The sequence below is a fragment of the Gopherus flavomarginatus genome, chromosome 7, assembly GCF_025201925.1.
Source record: "Gopherus flavomarginatus isolate rGopFla2 chromosome 7, rGopFla2.mat.asm, whole genome shotgun sequence".
Classification (NCBI taxonomy): domain Eukaryota; kingdom Metazoa; phylum Chordata; order Testudines; family Testudinidae; genus Gopherus; species Gopherus flavomarginatus.
The window spans coordinates 55,892,826-55,907,363 of NC_066623.1; the positions used below are offsets into that span (position 1 = coordinate 55,892,826).

The 14,538-nt window shown below is 40.4% G+C and overlaps 2 protein-coding genes across 11 annotated transcripts in view; both read left to right on the forward strand.

Moving 5' to 3' along the window:
• The window catches only part of RABGAP1L (RAB GTPase activating protein 1 like), a 567,720-nt gene that overhangs the window by 450,795 nt on the left and 102,387 nt on the right, over positions 1-14,538 (forward strand). For all 10 annotated transcript variants that reach the window (XM_050963018.1, XM_050963014.1, XM_050963020.1 and 7 more), the window contains one exon: positions 7,785-7,913. In XM_050963018.1, coding sequence (XP_050818975.1) covers positions 7,785-7,913 — 129 coding nt within the window. The remainder of the gene's footprint in view (positions 1-7,784; positions 7,914-14,538) is intronic.
• LOC127055383 (uncharacterized) overlaps positions 1-14,538 on the forward strand; it is a 306,171-nt gene that overhangs the window by 181,795 nt on the left and 109,838 nt on the right. The gene's annotated exons all lie outside the window — the stretch shown is intronic.

Sequence of the window (14,538 nt, forward strand, 5' to 3'; positions counted from 1 at the left end):
GATAGGGGGGTTTCTTTATTGCTATACTCTCAACTAATCCTGTACTATTCCTAGAGTGACCTAAGCTAGGTTTTTTACAAGTACTTTAGAAACCTATTCTTGATCTCCATTTTCTGCAGTAGACCCAGATAAGTGACAGTCTTTCTTAGAGGATGTTTAAAGCATAAGAAGTTCACCAGAATACTCCTTTCCTTCTGCATCGTGAGACATTCAGTGAAAAACCACGTAGTTTCAATTACTTGAAATGAAAAGTGATGACAAATTTGAATAACATCATTTGGTGTGGGTATGGATTTAGTGCTCATTATAGAGAGAGGCTAAAAACAGGTTTGAATCAATCAAACTATAAGCATTATCCAAGCTTCCCCCCATACCACTCCTAATGTGCCCAAATCCTGAGCTGTATGCAGAATATATTCCATTAAGGAGTTATGTGAAAAATATGCTCTATAGCAGTTACATCAGCCTATAAAATTCTCACCTGAGTCAAGTACACTTGTTGAAAGGCAACTGAAATAGCATTAATTTTGTTTGGGTTTTTCCCTTCATTATCTTCATGATTAGACTGAATGTATCTAGTCCATGAATGTGTGTTTGGGCCTATACATTTTCATGATTATTTTACAAGTCTTAACTTACAATGCCTTTTGGAAGTCTGTGAGTACACATACTGAACTGGAGAGATTTGGCAAGAGACATCATGTATCTTCAGTCACAGAGTTATTAGTAGTGCACTTGTGGATGTCAGTACATTGTGTATAAGACTTAGGCCAGGTCTACACGAAAACTTTTGCTTGTACTGTTGGTGAGCATTGTGATTCTTTTTTTTTAAATGACATTTTTACACTGGGAAAAAGTGCTTTTGCCAGTATAGCTTGTTTTGTTCCAGGAAACAGTGTAAGCTCTACTGGCAAATGCACTCCTTTGCCGGTTTAAACTGCACGTATACTAGAAGAATATACAGGCAGATCATTTTCTAACATAGACAAGGCCTTGGTTCTCAGAAAGTTTACTCACTACAGTTGTAGAAAGTACAGTAGTTCAGCTTTATCTTATTGGAGTGGCTAATGATGCGGGATCCATGACTAATACTTACAGGACAGTATTATGGGGAACCATGTTACATATAGCATTGCAGACTTTCTCCTATCTGTGGAAAAGGAATGGATTCAAAACTTAAAAGAAAATTAGCAGATAATCCTTGATTTTAGATTATCTGATTTAGAATATGAAAGAGGTTAAATAAGAGACATACAATCTGACCTATTTGTCTTAGAAGAGTACATTTTATAATGTGTGAGATCAATAATAATAGTAATACCTAGCTCCTATCTACACACTTTTCATCCATAGAGCTTAAAGCTCCTTGCAAAAAGAGGTAAATATCATTATCCCCATTCTACAGATGGGGAAACTGTATAAGGTAAGAGTGTTTGGCATAGGAAACAGATATAATGGTAGGGAATTTAGTAAGGAATTAGAGAGAACAGGGTCTGACTCTCCCCTGCCTTGCACTCTGGGTAGACATTGATCTCTGGTCAAAGAGGGCGTAAAATGCTACCATTTTGATGTGGTATTGTTTTATACTCTGTACAGGTAGGTGTAAATGATTATACAAGATGCAAGACAGTGGAGAATCAAGTCCATATGCCTCATCACTTCTTAAGTGAGAATTAAAGTCAGAGTTGATGTTGACATTACTGAAGCAGGCTGGAAATTTCTGCAAAGCAGAACAGAGTAATTGAATTAAAAGAAAAACAAGTCAGTTACATTTTCCACTTTGCATGTTGTTAACTATTTTGGGGAGCTTCATTGTGACATTGTGTACTTGCCAAAAAACGGTAATCAAGGTGGGTATGTTATACTGCCCATAATTTCAAAACAGTGTGCGTTCTCTTCTCCTGCTTCATGCTTAGGGTTTTCCAAAACTGCACTTTTTCAGTGGAAAGTGCTTTTTCTGAGTTTCAGCAAAATTCCTTGAAGAGCATTTACACATCTACAAAAACACACTTTATCCATTTTTAAAAAACCTAAAATGTTTTACTCACCCTTTTAAAGACGTGGCTATGATGAAACAGGCTGAAGTTTGAAACTTCAACTTGATATGGCCATGGACATCTTTGAGATCTACTATTTTTGTTTGGTCTGAAAGAAAAATCAGTTTAACAAACACAATTATTTGAAAGCTATTTATTGAGTACTAGAAAGTGTCCTTAAGTCCCCACATGCACAAAAACATAACATGGATATGCAGGTAATTAAGTTGGACTTGATGGTTCACCAAGCTTACAACCTTTTTTGGTAAAACGAGCTATTTGTCAGCTCTATGAGCTGATTAACTGCAGACAAAGGAGTTTACAGAACTTTGTCTGCTGAAGGGCTCCAGAATTCTTCCTTGATCTATCATTAAGGATCACAAAAAGTCACAAAATAGAAGGCTTACGGTGTCAACACCAGTATAATTTGTATTACACACTGTGATGGGTGTTCACCCCACTCTTACCCTGAAAGGGTTAATACAGATTGAGAAGGGGGCTAATTAACCCAAAAGGCCACAGGTGAGGGAAATCAGGTGGCTGAGTAGTCCCCTGACTTGAGGGAGTGGCACCGGCTGAGTAGTGAGCAGGAAGAGTGTGCCTGAGCTGTTGCCACTTCCTTGGTAGCTGGTAGGGAAACCCCTGGCCTGGGGCCCTCTAATCAGCAGTCAAGGTCTGCCCTCCTATTCCTTTCTGTTTTCTCCTGTGCCTTTCTTACCTTGCTGGCTCTCACATCTGTCTGGGTGTGCCAGCCCAAACTCCCTCTGCCCAGGGAGTATCTGTAGGCTACTCTCTCTAGCCGCAAACACACCTCCCCTCTTCTGCAGCCTCTTCCTGTTCTCAGCTCCTAGACCAGGGATCAGCAACCTTTCAGAAGTGGTGTGCCGAGTCTTCATTTATTCACTCTAATTTAAGGTTGCGCGTGCCAGTAATACATTTTAATGTATTTAGAAGGTCTCTTTCTATAAGTCTACAATATATAACTAAACTATTGTTGTAAGTAAAGTAAATAAGGTTTCAAAATGTTTAAGAAGCTTCATTTAAAATTTAATTAAAATGCAGAGCCTCCCAGACCAGTGGCCAAGACCCAGGCAGTGTGATGCCACTGAAAATCAGCTCGTGTGCCACCTTCGGGACCCGTGCCATAGGTTGCCTACCCCTATCCTAGTCTTTTATACAGACAGGCTCTTCCTGTTCCTGCCCATCTGAGCCTCATTTAATCAATCCCTTGCTCCTGGTCCAGGTGCAATCTGGGCAGTTAATTGGCCCACCTTAACTCTTTCCAGTTTTGTGTGGGGTGGACACCCCATGACACATACACACACTGTTTTCTATTGCTTTTTTCTTTCCTGTTCTAATGAGTTGCTAAATATATCTGTTGGTTGAACAATTTAGAGCATAAGACATACACAAATGCAGTCAGTGAACATTATTCTTAGAATCTTTACTTCTGTATTTTTTGACTTCATGTGATTTTTCACTGCGAAACTTTAACATTTCAATTAACAGGGTCATTTAAAAAAAATTAAAAATGCACAGTGAAGTAGAAAAGTCCAAATATTAAGGCTTCAGCTAAACACTGTGTATCTGCTCTAAAACTTCATAACTTGTACTTTTCAATGATTATAGACTCAATCCAGCAAACTCTTACTCATATGAATAGTTCTTATTTACATGAGTAGTGAATAATAGTAAATGAATAGCTTGGGAGAACAACAAAATAATAGATGTACATTATACAAAACACAATTTGGTTCTCCTAGCAAGTTCCTTGCATCAAAGTTGAGTTCAATGTTTTGAGTGTTTTTTATAATAAACCATTCCTTTGGGAGTGTGGTGCTTTTGGAGTTCCAAGGGCTTGATGTTCTAACTGCCTAGGAGAATTGCATTCAGAATGGTCCCGGCAATGTCCTGAACCCCCCAAATGTATTTGGAATACATTTGAAAAGTCCCATTACTGGGTGGGGGAAAATTGCTTAACAGCGTATTTGAAGACTGACTTTGGTGCTTTCTTTTCAAATAGTGCTTTCTCTTCTCTACTACCCTTATATCATATTAAGACATACTGGAGCAATTGTTGCAACTGTTGATTTAGCTGATTTACAGGGCACCTATCTGGAGCTCTTGGTGCAATATATTAGTTAAAAAATACAAATAGAATACAGTACAGACAACACAAGTGAACAGACTAACCCAGGCCAATTCAAACTAAAAAGTCACCTAAAACTAGGATAATCTAATTCCAGCACTCAATCGCCTTCCTTATCATAGCCTGGCAAAAAGATGGGATTTGCAGTGTGCCTGGAAGGCTAAGAAATCAAGGATGGAAAACATTCTGTCAGCAGTCCTTCCATCCATTAGAGCTCCATCAGGGTAGTATCTGAGCTCCTTCTACATAAAATCAATAGCAATAGAAAAGTCCTTAGTGGACTTCATGGAGTCTCTGGCACATCTCCCTTTATGGGGTCAGAACTGTACTTGGGGGTAAGTTTTGTTTGTTTGTGTGGGTTTTTTGAGGGGGGAGGGATTTGGGAATAAATTGTGAATGACACGCATTGTGGAAATACTTTCTCAAAGAGGAAAGTTTTGCAATATAATGAGTGGCTGCAGCTCAGATGCCTCCCTTGATTGCAAATGTGGCAGTATCACACATGGGGAGAGGTGATCACTCAGGTAGCCATTTACCAAATCATTTGTTTTTTCAGTTAACACTAACCCTTTGAACTTGTACCCAAAAGCTGATAGGCAGCCAGTGCAGATCATTGGTACTGCATGCTCTCTGTATGCGGGACTGCTGAATAAGCAAGCCAACACATTCTACAAGTTCCATATAATAATCCCCAAAGTATTGCCCTTTGTGGAATACACTACAGTCACCTTGTCTTGAGTGATAAAAATACAGATAGCTCAGGTGAACCCTGCATCCAAAAGAAATGGTTGCAGGTACAGTTTAAACCAAATATCTTTTTGGCCACAGCAGCATTGATGAGCAGCCCCAAATCAGTTAAATGCATCAGCATTCCATCAACATTGCCTTATTCCTGTCTGGATCGAGCCTCAGCCAGAGCCAGATATGATCGTTTGCATAGCCGCTGGAACAATTTGTGTAGTGGGGGTGCTGAGAGCCATTGAACCAAACTGTAGACCCTGTATGTGATGGAAACCACTTTAAGCCAGGGGGTGCAGCAGCACCCCTAGTTCCAGCACCTATGATGGTTTGTAGAGCTGCATGTCATCAACCTGCTGAAGGTACCTTTTCTCATATTCCTTCACTAATGATCCCAGCGGCCTCATCTACTATGAACAGAAGAGTAGCCAGATGGAACTCTACGTGAGAGTTTTTGGGGCAGAACAACACTTGCTGTCTGGAATCACACACATAAAGGAACAGTGCCACTCAAGCAACTTAAGCCACTCCTTGAGGGGTCATGAACCTATCAACCATATCTTATGATCAGTGGTGGCAAAGATTACCAACACACCCAAAAAATCAGCATGGACATTTGATCTTCTTCTGTCATTAGGAGGAGATCATTAGTCAACACATCCAGTGCAGTTTGTCCCCCTTTCATGGGCCTTAAGCCTGACTGAGGAAATCTGAGAGCTCCCCTACTACAGCCTTCTCCATGATGTTTCCCAAAAAGGGAGATGAAAACAGGTCAATAACTGGCAACATTGTCAGTGTTGAAATGGCATACTTCAGGTACCATCCTCATGCGCTAAACTACTCAAGAGATTAGTGACCAGGAAAATTCACCCTGGCTCTTTCTACCACTTTAACAAATTTGAAGGAATTTTAAAGCCTTTTTTCTGATGTATGCACTGTATTCTCTCACCGTGAAAAATAGTTTGTAATAGAAATGAGAGCAGAAATGAAAACACCTGCACAATCTTGAGTACTGTTTAAAAATCGTATTAAGCTTAACTAGATTGTTCCTTTCAAGCCCCTCGTTCCATCTTTTCTGGACCTAGCCGCTACTGCACTTTCAAAGGGCTGTTGTTTGTGGCCAGCTGGGCCACTTTCTATGCTTGATTGTTTCTGGTACATGCTTTTAAAGCCTGCAGCTTTTTGTTGAAATATAATTTAAAGCATTTGGGAAAAAATATATTTGCTCTTTTTAAAAAAGTGTTTATATAGTTGATTTAATTATTTCTATGTAAATGAGCCAATCTTGCAATAAGAATATCCAGGTTCACAAGGTGTGTAGCACTGATTCATAACTGAAAGCATCAGGATCATTTTCTCCAGTTAGATTTTCACAGATTTTAAGACCAGAAGGGATCATTAGAACATTTTAGTTTGATCTCCTGCATAGTACAGGCCATAGAATTTAATCCAGTTATGCCTGTATTGAGCCCAATCACTTGTGTATGACTAAAGCGTGTCTTCCAGAAAGGCATTCAGTCTTCATTTGAAGACTTCAAGAGATTTTGAACTGGTGAGGCTACATTTGGGAAACTGAATAGTTCACTTTGGGGATTTGTCACACATGCACCTATTGCATATGTGCAACCCTGACCGCTGTGCAGACATAGTGCATTGTACACATGGAAGTTGGGAATTCACATTTGAAAATTTTACATAAGAACATAAGAATGGCCATACTGGGTCAGACCAAAGGTCCATCCAGCCCAGTATCCTGTCTACCAACAGTGGCCAATGCCAGGTGCCCCAGACAGAGTGAACCTAACAGATAATGATCAAGTGATCGCTCTCCTGCCATCCATCTCCACCCTCTGACAAACAGAGGCTAGGGACACCATTCCTTACCCATCCTGGCTAATCGACCTTAATGGACTTAACCTCCGTTAATTTATCTAGTTCTCTTTTAAAGCTTGTTATAGTTTTGGCCTTCACAAACTCCTCAGGCAAGGAGTTCCACAGATTGACTGTGTACTGTGTGAAGAAGAACTTCCTTTTATTTGTTTTAAACCTGCTGCCCATTAGCAATTAATTAATTATTTGTAGTCCTTTGTATTCTCTCAAATGCAGAAGTTAATCTTATTAAATTTTACATACATTTTTAGTAAGATGTGAGTAACAGAAACAAATACTAATCTCCGTGATACTGTTCATATTGCCCTGTCAGCAGCAGTACTGGATTTCTGTTGAATCTTAATCTCTTCCCTCTTCCAGGTACAGTACTGGCTATGTTTGTGGCTCAGTACCACTGTGATAAGCATTAAATTGAAAAATATAGCGGTGGGGTGTAATGCTTTTTCTGGCACAGTGCTACGTATGACATTTAGTGTCACAGGCTCTCTCACATTAATGTTTTGCTGATATTTGTTATAACTCAGAAGCACTTTTACATCTGCTGATGATGTCTGCAGCTATATACAATGTCTCTCTAGCAGGGAGCTACTGAAATTAGCAACAATCTAAGATGCACAAACCATCTCAAAAACACCATAATTCTCCTCCTAGCTTTTTCTGTCCCTGAGTTCCATCTTGACAGACTTTGCCAGATTTACTTTCTCAGCCTCCAGGTATAGAAAGATAAGTACATCAGCTTGTTAAACTCCTCTTATCATGCTACTTTGTCTGGGATTTTTCTGGATGTGCTCTTGACTTTTTATTTCATCTTATAAGATGTAAGTTAGAGAATCATTGTACTAGAGAATGTTTTTTGAGCTAATGTGAACACTGGCTGTTCAGAATACATTTAATAGATGATAAATCCAGTAATAGAGCAAGTATGGATGTTCTGTGTGTTTATAATAGTTCTTATCTGTATTTCGTTGCAGACCTCAAAGGAGGACCTTTTACAGGCTGATTTTGAAGGGGCTTTAAAATTCTTCAGAGTTCAGCTGCCAAAGAGGTACAGAGCAGAAGAGAACGCTAGAAGACTAATGGAACAGGCCTGCAACATTAAGGTAAGAGTGGTCTTCACTGTCTCTAATTTTTACTCTTCATATTTAAACAAAATATTGCATCAGGCTTTTTTTCCTCAAAATCTGTTTTGAATAAAGCAACTAAGTAAAATAAGGAAATTGATTTATAGTTGGAAAAGTAAAAGTAGAGATGTCACTTAATTAGTTAATTTGTAAATAGTCAAAAGACTGAAAAGCTGGATGGTATGTCAGAGGCTCACACAGCCATTTGTCAATTTGGGCTACCAGGTGTCTTGCCTTTGGGACTATTTGTCTGCCAGGTATTGTTTCATACTATAAATATTTTGGAGTAGAAGACCATTTTTCTTGCAGTTCATGCTTACTGAGACAATGATCCTCTGTCCAAATGGTACCCTAGCCAAAGCCTTATCTGTAAGCAATGGGCTTCTTAGGAGCTCTATACTAGGGTTGTGTTTTTGTAGTGATGGATGGCTAACCTGGGGAAACTCTCACAGTTCTTCCATAAGTCTATGCTAGGGGAAATAATGACTTTAAGTGGGTAAAATGGCAAGAGTATGTAGCGATGAGATGTTGTGGGGGTGGTCTCCTCTTCGATCTGGCATTTTTCTTTTGGAATGATTATAGAAGTAGAGCTTAACCAGTTGGTAGCAAATTTTGGTCCTAAATACAAAGGGGTATTCTTAACTCAAGTCTTGAGGCTTTTCTATTAATTGGAATTGTGTAAGTGATGCTCAGCAAAATGGACTGAGAATCTATCACCAGAAAATATGATCTTCCCACTGGGAAAAAACATTAGAAAATGAAGCTTTTATTTAATCACAGTGCACTACTGAGAACTAGTTTCTTTCTGCTTTTCGAGTTTAAAACTTTATTAGGCTCATACTTTGTATGTATTAATATTAAAACACTTATCTCATGGAAGTGAGAGACTCTCAGCACTAGGTGTTGAGTCCAGCCTATAGAAGGCAAATGCTATGCAAATTTTTCCAAACAATGCTGCCAATGCACCTCAGCCTTCATCTGGAACACCACTAACTCCAATTTACTTCTGCATTTGAACAAAGATTGACAGTTATTCTTCAAAGTGACTGCACATGTCTATTCCACTGTAGGTGAATATGCACTTAGTGAATGTATGTTGGAGATTTTTTCGCTCAACAGAGCCTGTCAGGGTGGCTCAGGTGCTCTCTGCTGCTGTGCGCCATTCTGTACAGGTATAAAAGTTGGAGCCACCCCCAACCCTTCTCATTTCCTTCTAACTGCCCATGACAATTGTTGAAATGGATTCAGTCTTGCTACTGCAAGTTCTTACCTCATTCCAGTGTAAATTATACCCATTTTCTTAGAAATAGTAATGAGTTAGGGTTAGTTGTAAGTTTCTGCAGTTTAGGATTGTATATCAACAGGCATTTCGTCATGATCTCACCTTGTAGAATAACATGTTGAAGTTTAAGGACAGGTTACGAGATGGCTGGAGGCAGGACTTAAATGTGATGGTGGACAGGGGCAAGCTGGTGGCCAGAACAACTCTTCAAGCTGACTTGGATGCAGCTGACTCATCAGCTGAAGTCATGGTATCTGCCATATCTTATGAAGAGGTGTTTGTGGCTGCAGTCTTCTGGTCTCCCTCCAGAGGTTCAGGAGACCATCCAAGACCTCCCATTTGTAGGTCCTTCCCTTTTATCAGATAGGCGCTGTAGCCTAAAGGATTCAAGACACTGAAGTTGCTTGGAAGTTACATGATGGTGATGAAAAGGAAGCAGTTCTGCCCACAGCAGACCCACAGATTTCCAGGCTTTATATCTCAGACCCAGAAATTACAGGAGGTGACCACTGCCACCCTCCTCTTCTGCAGGCTCAGCTTCCCCCATCTAGTGGCTTAGTCCAAAGAAGTGTTGGTCAAGGACAGACTGCCTGTCCCCAGAGTGCCATCTGCTCCTACCCCTGTCCCCATTTGCCCACTGTTTACCCTACTTCCTAAGTGCTTGGTCCCACATCATTTCAGTTCAATGGGTCTTAAGCATGGTGCATTTGGGATTCACCCACCAATTTGTTTCTTTTCCCTCTTCCCAGTCCCCCTCTCCCTCTCTCTTCAGGGACCACTCTCAAGACCATTCTTCAACAGGAGGTCCAATCTCTTCTTCAAATGGGAGTAGTAGAGGAAGTTACTCTCTTCTTCATGGGGAGGGGTTTTTAATCCTGCTCTTTTCTTAGTCTGAAAGCAAAAGGTGGTCTCAGGCCTCTCTTAAATCTAAGAGAGTTAAACAAGTTCCTGAAGAAAATAAACTTTTGCCTGGTTATTCTAGCTTCCATTATTCCTTCCTTGGAGCAAGGGGACTGGTATGCTGACTTCAGCTTGAAAGATGCTTATTTCCATGTGGTAATCCACCAGAACCACCAGAAGTTTCTCAAGTTCATGGTAAAGGGTATCCACTACCAATTTACTGTGCTTCCATTCAGACTGTCGGAAGCTCCTTGCGTTTTCACAGAATGCATGACAATGGTAGCAGCATTTCTTTGAAGGGTCGGGGTATGTGTTTTCCCTTACCTGGATGACTGGCTGGTGAGAGGCCAGTCTAAGTCTCAGGTTCTGGCCAGTGCAGCCATTATCTGGTCTACCTTTGATGTGCTGGGGCTCTAGTCAGTTTGGACAAATCAATTCTGAAACCAATACAGCAAATAAAATTTATCAGAGCAGTCCTGGACTCTACAAAAGTCAAAGCTTTTCTGCCACAATCAAGATTTGAAATGCTGCGGAGCTTAGTTCTGCAACTAAAAGCACATCCTGTCACCTGAGAGTGCAGTTGCCTTGGGCACATGGCAGTGTGTACTTACGCACAGAGTGACGCACGCCAAACTGCATTTCAGAAAGCTATACGGGTGGTTAGCTTCAGTGTATTTCCTGAGCCGCCATCATCTAGACATGATGGCGCAAGAACCACTGCTAATCTTGTCATCTCTGGACTGGTGGAGAGACCCTCTGAAAGTTTGTGGGGCATCCCCACTGCTCTCCTGCGACCAGCGCACTCTTTAGATGCATCATCACTGGGTTAGGGAGTATATATGGGGTCACCGCAGACTCAAGGTCAGTGATCTTCCCAAGATCTAAAGGCTCATATAAATGTCAGAGAATTGCAAGTTGTCCATCTTGTTTATTGGGCCTCCCTTCCACATATTAAGGGAAAAAAATCTGCTAGTGTTAACAGACAACATAGCCATCATGTTTTATGTAAACAGACAAGGATGAGCACATTCCATTTGGTTTTGCATGGAGTTCTGCATACCCAACTCTATTCACGTCAGAGGTGCTTCTCTTCCAGGGGTGCAGAATATGCTGGCAGATCAATTGATCAAGTCCTTGTCAAATGGTCACATCATCCAGACATGGCCAGGTCCATCTTCTGACTGGGGCACTCCGCAAATGGACCTGGTTGCAGCAAGAACCAAGGGAAAATGTCATCAGTTCTATTCCCAAGGAGGTCACAGCCCGATTTGTTGACCGATGCATTCTTGTTGTCCTGGAAGAAAACCTTACTGTATGCCTTCCCTCCAATCCTGTTACTGCCCAGAGTGTTGTGTGAGATCAAATGAGACTAGTGTGGCATCGGCAGCGCTGGTTCTCGACCCTGATAACCTTGTCAGTCAGACCTACATTGTCTCACCCGCTGAATCCAGACATAATTTCCCGGGACCGTGGCCGCCTCTTCCACCCCAACCTGTGGGCCCTCCACGTGACAGAATGGATGCTTCATGGCTAACACTGTTAGAAAAGACTTGCTCAAAGAACATGAAAGAAGTACTTCTAAATAGTAGAAAATCTTCAACTAAGATTAATAACTTGACTATATGGAAGCGTTTTTCCATCTAGACCTACTAGAAAGTTGTTCCTCTGAAGCGAGTCCCCATCCATCACGTTGGGCTATCTTCTGTACTTGAAACATCAAGATCTAGCAGTTAGCTCTGTCAAAGTTCATCTGGCAATTATCTCTGCTTTCCACTCATCTATGAATAACAGATCTCTTTTTTCCAGTCACATCCTACATGTACAAGAACTTATCCACCCATGGGATCTGAATCTCCTATTAGCAAAGTTAATAGGACCACCCTTTGAACCACTGAAGACTTGTTCTCTATTCAACGTCTCTGTTAAAGTGTTGTTTTTTTATTGCAACTACCTCAGTTAGAAGAGTGGGCGAGTTGAGAGGTCTGGTATCAGGACCTCCTGTAAGGTCTTTTTTAAGAACAAGGGTTACCTTTGCCCTCACCCTAAGTACCTGACAAAAGCTGTTTCCAAATTTCACATTAAATCAGGCAGTCTATTTGCCAACTTTCTTCCAGTAGCCTCATGCTCATAGAGATGAAGAAAAGCTCCACTCTTTAGATGTCAGAAGAGCTTCAGCTTTTTACCTAGACCAGACAAAATCATTTAGGTCATCGTCACAATTGTTTGTCACAGCAGTGGACAGAATGAAAGGTCACTCGGTATCCTCTCAGAGGATTTTCTTTTGGATTTCTTTGTATATGTGTTTATGTTGCCAGTTGGCTCATGTCATTCCACCGACTAGCATGCTAGCACATTCAACAAGGGCATACGCACAACTATGGCTTTCCTGGAACAATTGCTACTCTGGACATGGTCATCCGTCTTCTCACTTTCTTCTCATTACACTAGAGCTCTTCAATCCAGGAATGATGCCAGATTTGGGCATGTTGTTCTACAGTCACTGTTCAGATAGACTCCAGGCCCACCTCCAGACTGATCTGCTTGTAAATCACCTCCAGTGGAATGGACCTGTGCAATCGCTCAAAGAAGAAGAAACAGTTACTTGCCTTTCCATAACTGTTGTTTTTTGAGATGTGTTGCACATTTTCATTCCATGACCCACCCCTCTCTATTGGAGTCTATGCAGTAGAGAGAAACTGAGGGGGATCAAGAGCAGCTCCGCCCTTTATACCTGCATGCAGTGGCACATGGCAGCAGAGGATGCTTGAACCACCCCAATGGGTATTGCTGAAGGAGAAAATCTTTGACAACCATGCGCTGGGCATGGACATGTGCAATGCATCTTGAAGAACAACAGTTACAGAAAGGTAGGTCACCATTTCTGTGTCGCATTGGTTGAGTATTTTTAGTTGCGCAAAGACAAGGTTCGTAAAGTGAACATAAGGTTGAGACTAAAGTCCCTTTTACTTGTCACCTATGCTTGGACTTGAATCCTTCCCTTCAGAGATGAAAGTATGGGAGGGAAAGGCTTAAAAGATTAAGCTTCAGGTTTGACATACCTATATTCAGTCAGACCACAGTTCAAATCCTGGTTTGAATAATTTGAGGCCTGGTTTCTGCTGAGCTAAATAAATTGATTTCTATGCTGTTTACTTTGTATGCATTTTTCAGAGACCTTAAATATAGAAGTGCCTTAGCTCTGGGTTGACATCATAGCGATTTGTATGGCACTTTTTGTAAGAGAAAGTGTTTGCCCATTTTCTTAGGCCCAGATTTCCCTCACATTGCTCTTGTGCAATTTATTGCATGCCAGCTGATTGTATTTGAGTGATTTTGTGAATTATTTTGGAATTATTCAATGTAGAAGGTATAAGTATATTAATGATGCTGTTATTAACTTACTGTGTCAGATACGGTTTTGTTATTATTACCACCCAATGTGATGACTATTATGATTTTGGCTTCATATGCGTAATAAGAGTCATATTTTTTTTTCAGACTTAGAATGGCTTTCACTCTATTTGGCAAATTAAATCTGTGCAGAGTATGGATTTCTCAGCATACTCATGCCATGTCAATTTTTCTTCCAGTCAGTTCATTATTCTTTTAAAGGATTTTGCATTAAAATCTTTTGTCATTCATTGTTTTTGTCCTCCTGCAGCTTTTCTAGCTGAGTGCCTATTTGCTGGTATGCAGCCAAAGCTATTAGCCTATTCTGAAGTTAAAAATTGTTATAAAGTTTTGTATCACACATAAATGCAATCCCCAAACTAGTAGAAATTACCAAAAAAGCACTGTGTTGTATGTCTTAAAATTAATTATTCTTAGAATAGTTAATCCTAGTTTAAAAAAAATAAATTTCAATAGAGTACAAATTTTATTTTGTATTTAGGGACATCTTTTATATCTGTTGGGATAGCAAACTGTATCTTTAAATGATTCACAACATTAATTAATATAAGATAATATTATGGTATACATTATAAGAAACAATGATGTTTGGTGAATAGATGAAAGCAGTCTGCCAAAAGACCAATAACAGAGGGAAAGAGGAATTAGGAGGGATAAGCAAGGGAGAACAGATACGACCTGTGAAAAGGGGAGAGCAATCAAATGAAGCAGACATGTGGAGGTGTGCTCTTCCAAATAGCAAGAGCTGCAGAAAGGAATGTTCTTTCATGAAAGGTAGCCATATTGTGCAGAGAAATGGAGCCCAATACTAGTTTAGCAAGGGAGGAGGAAACCAAATCTGTGAAGTCAACACTAGCAAGAGCATGGGGTCCTTTTAAAACAGAGAAGGGAATTCTGAACTAAATTCCAAAATGAATTGGAAGTCTGAGTTGTTTGAAGGTGTGATGTGGACACACTTGTTTATTATATGTATAAGAAGGCAGAAAGTCGAATTCTGCACATACTGGAATT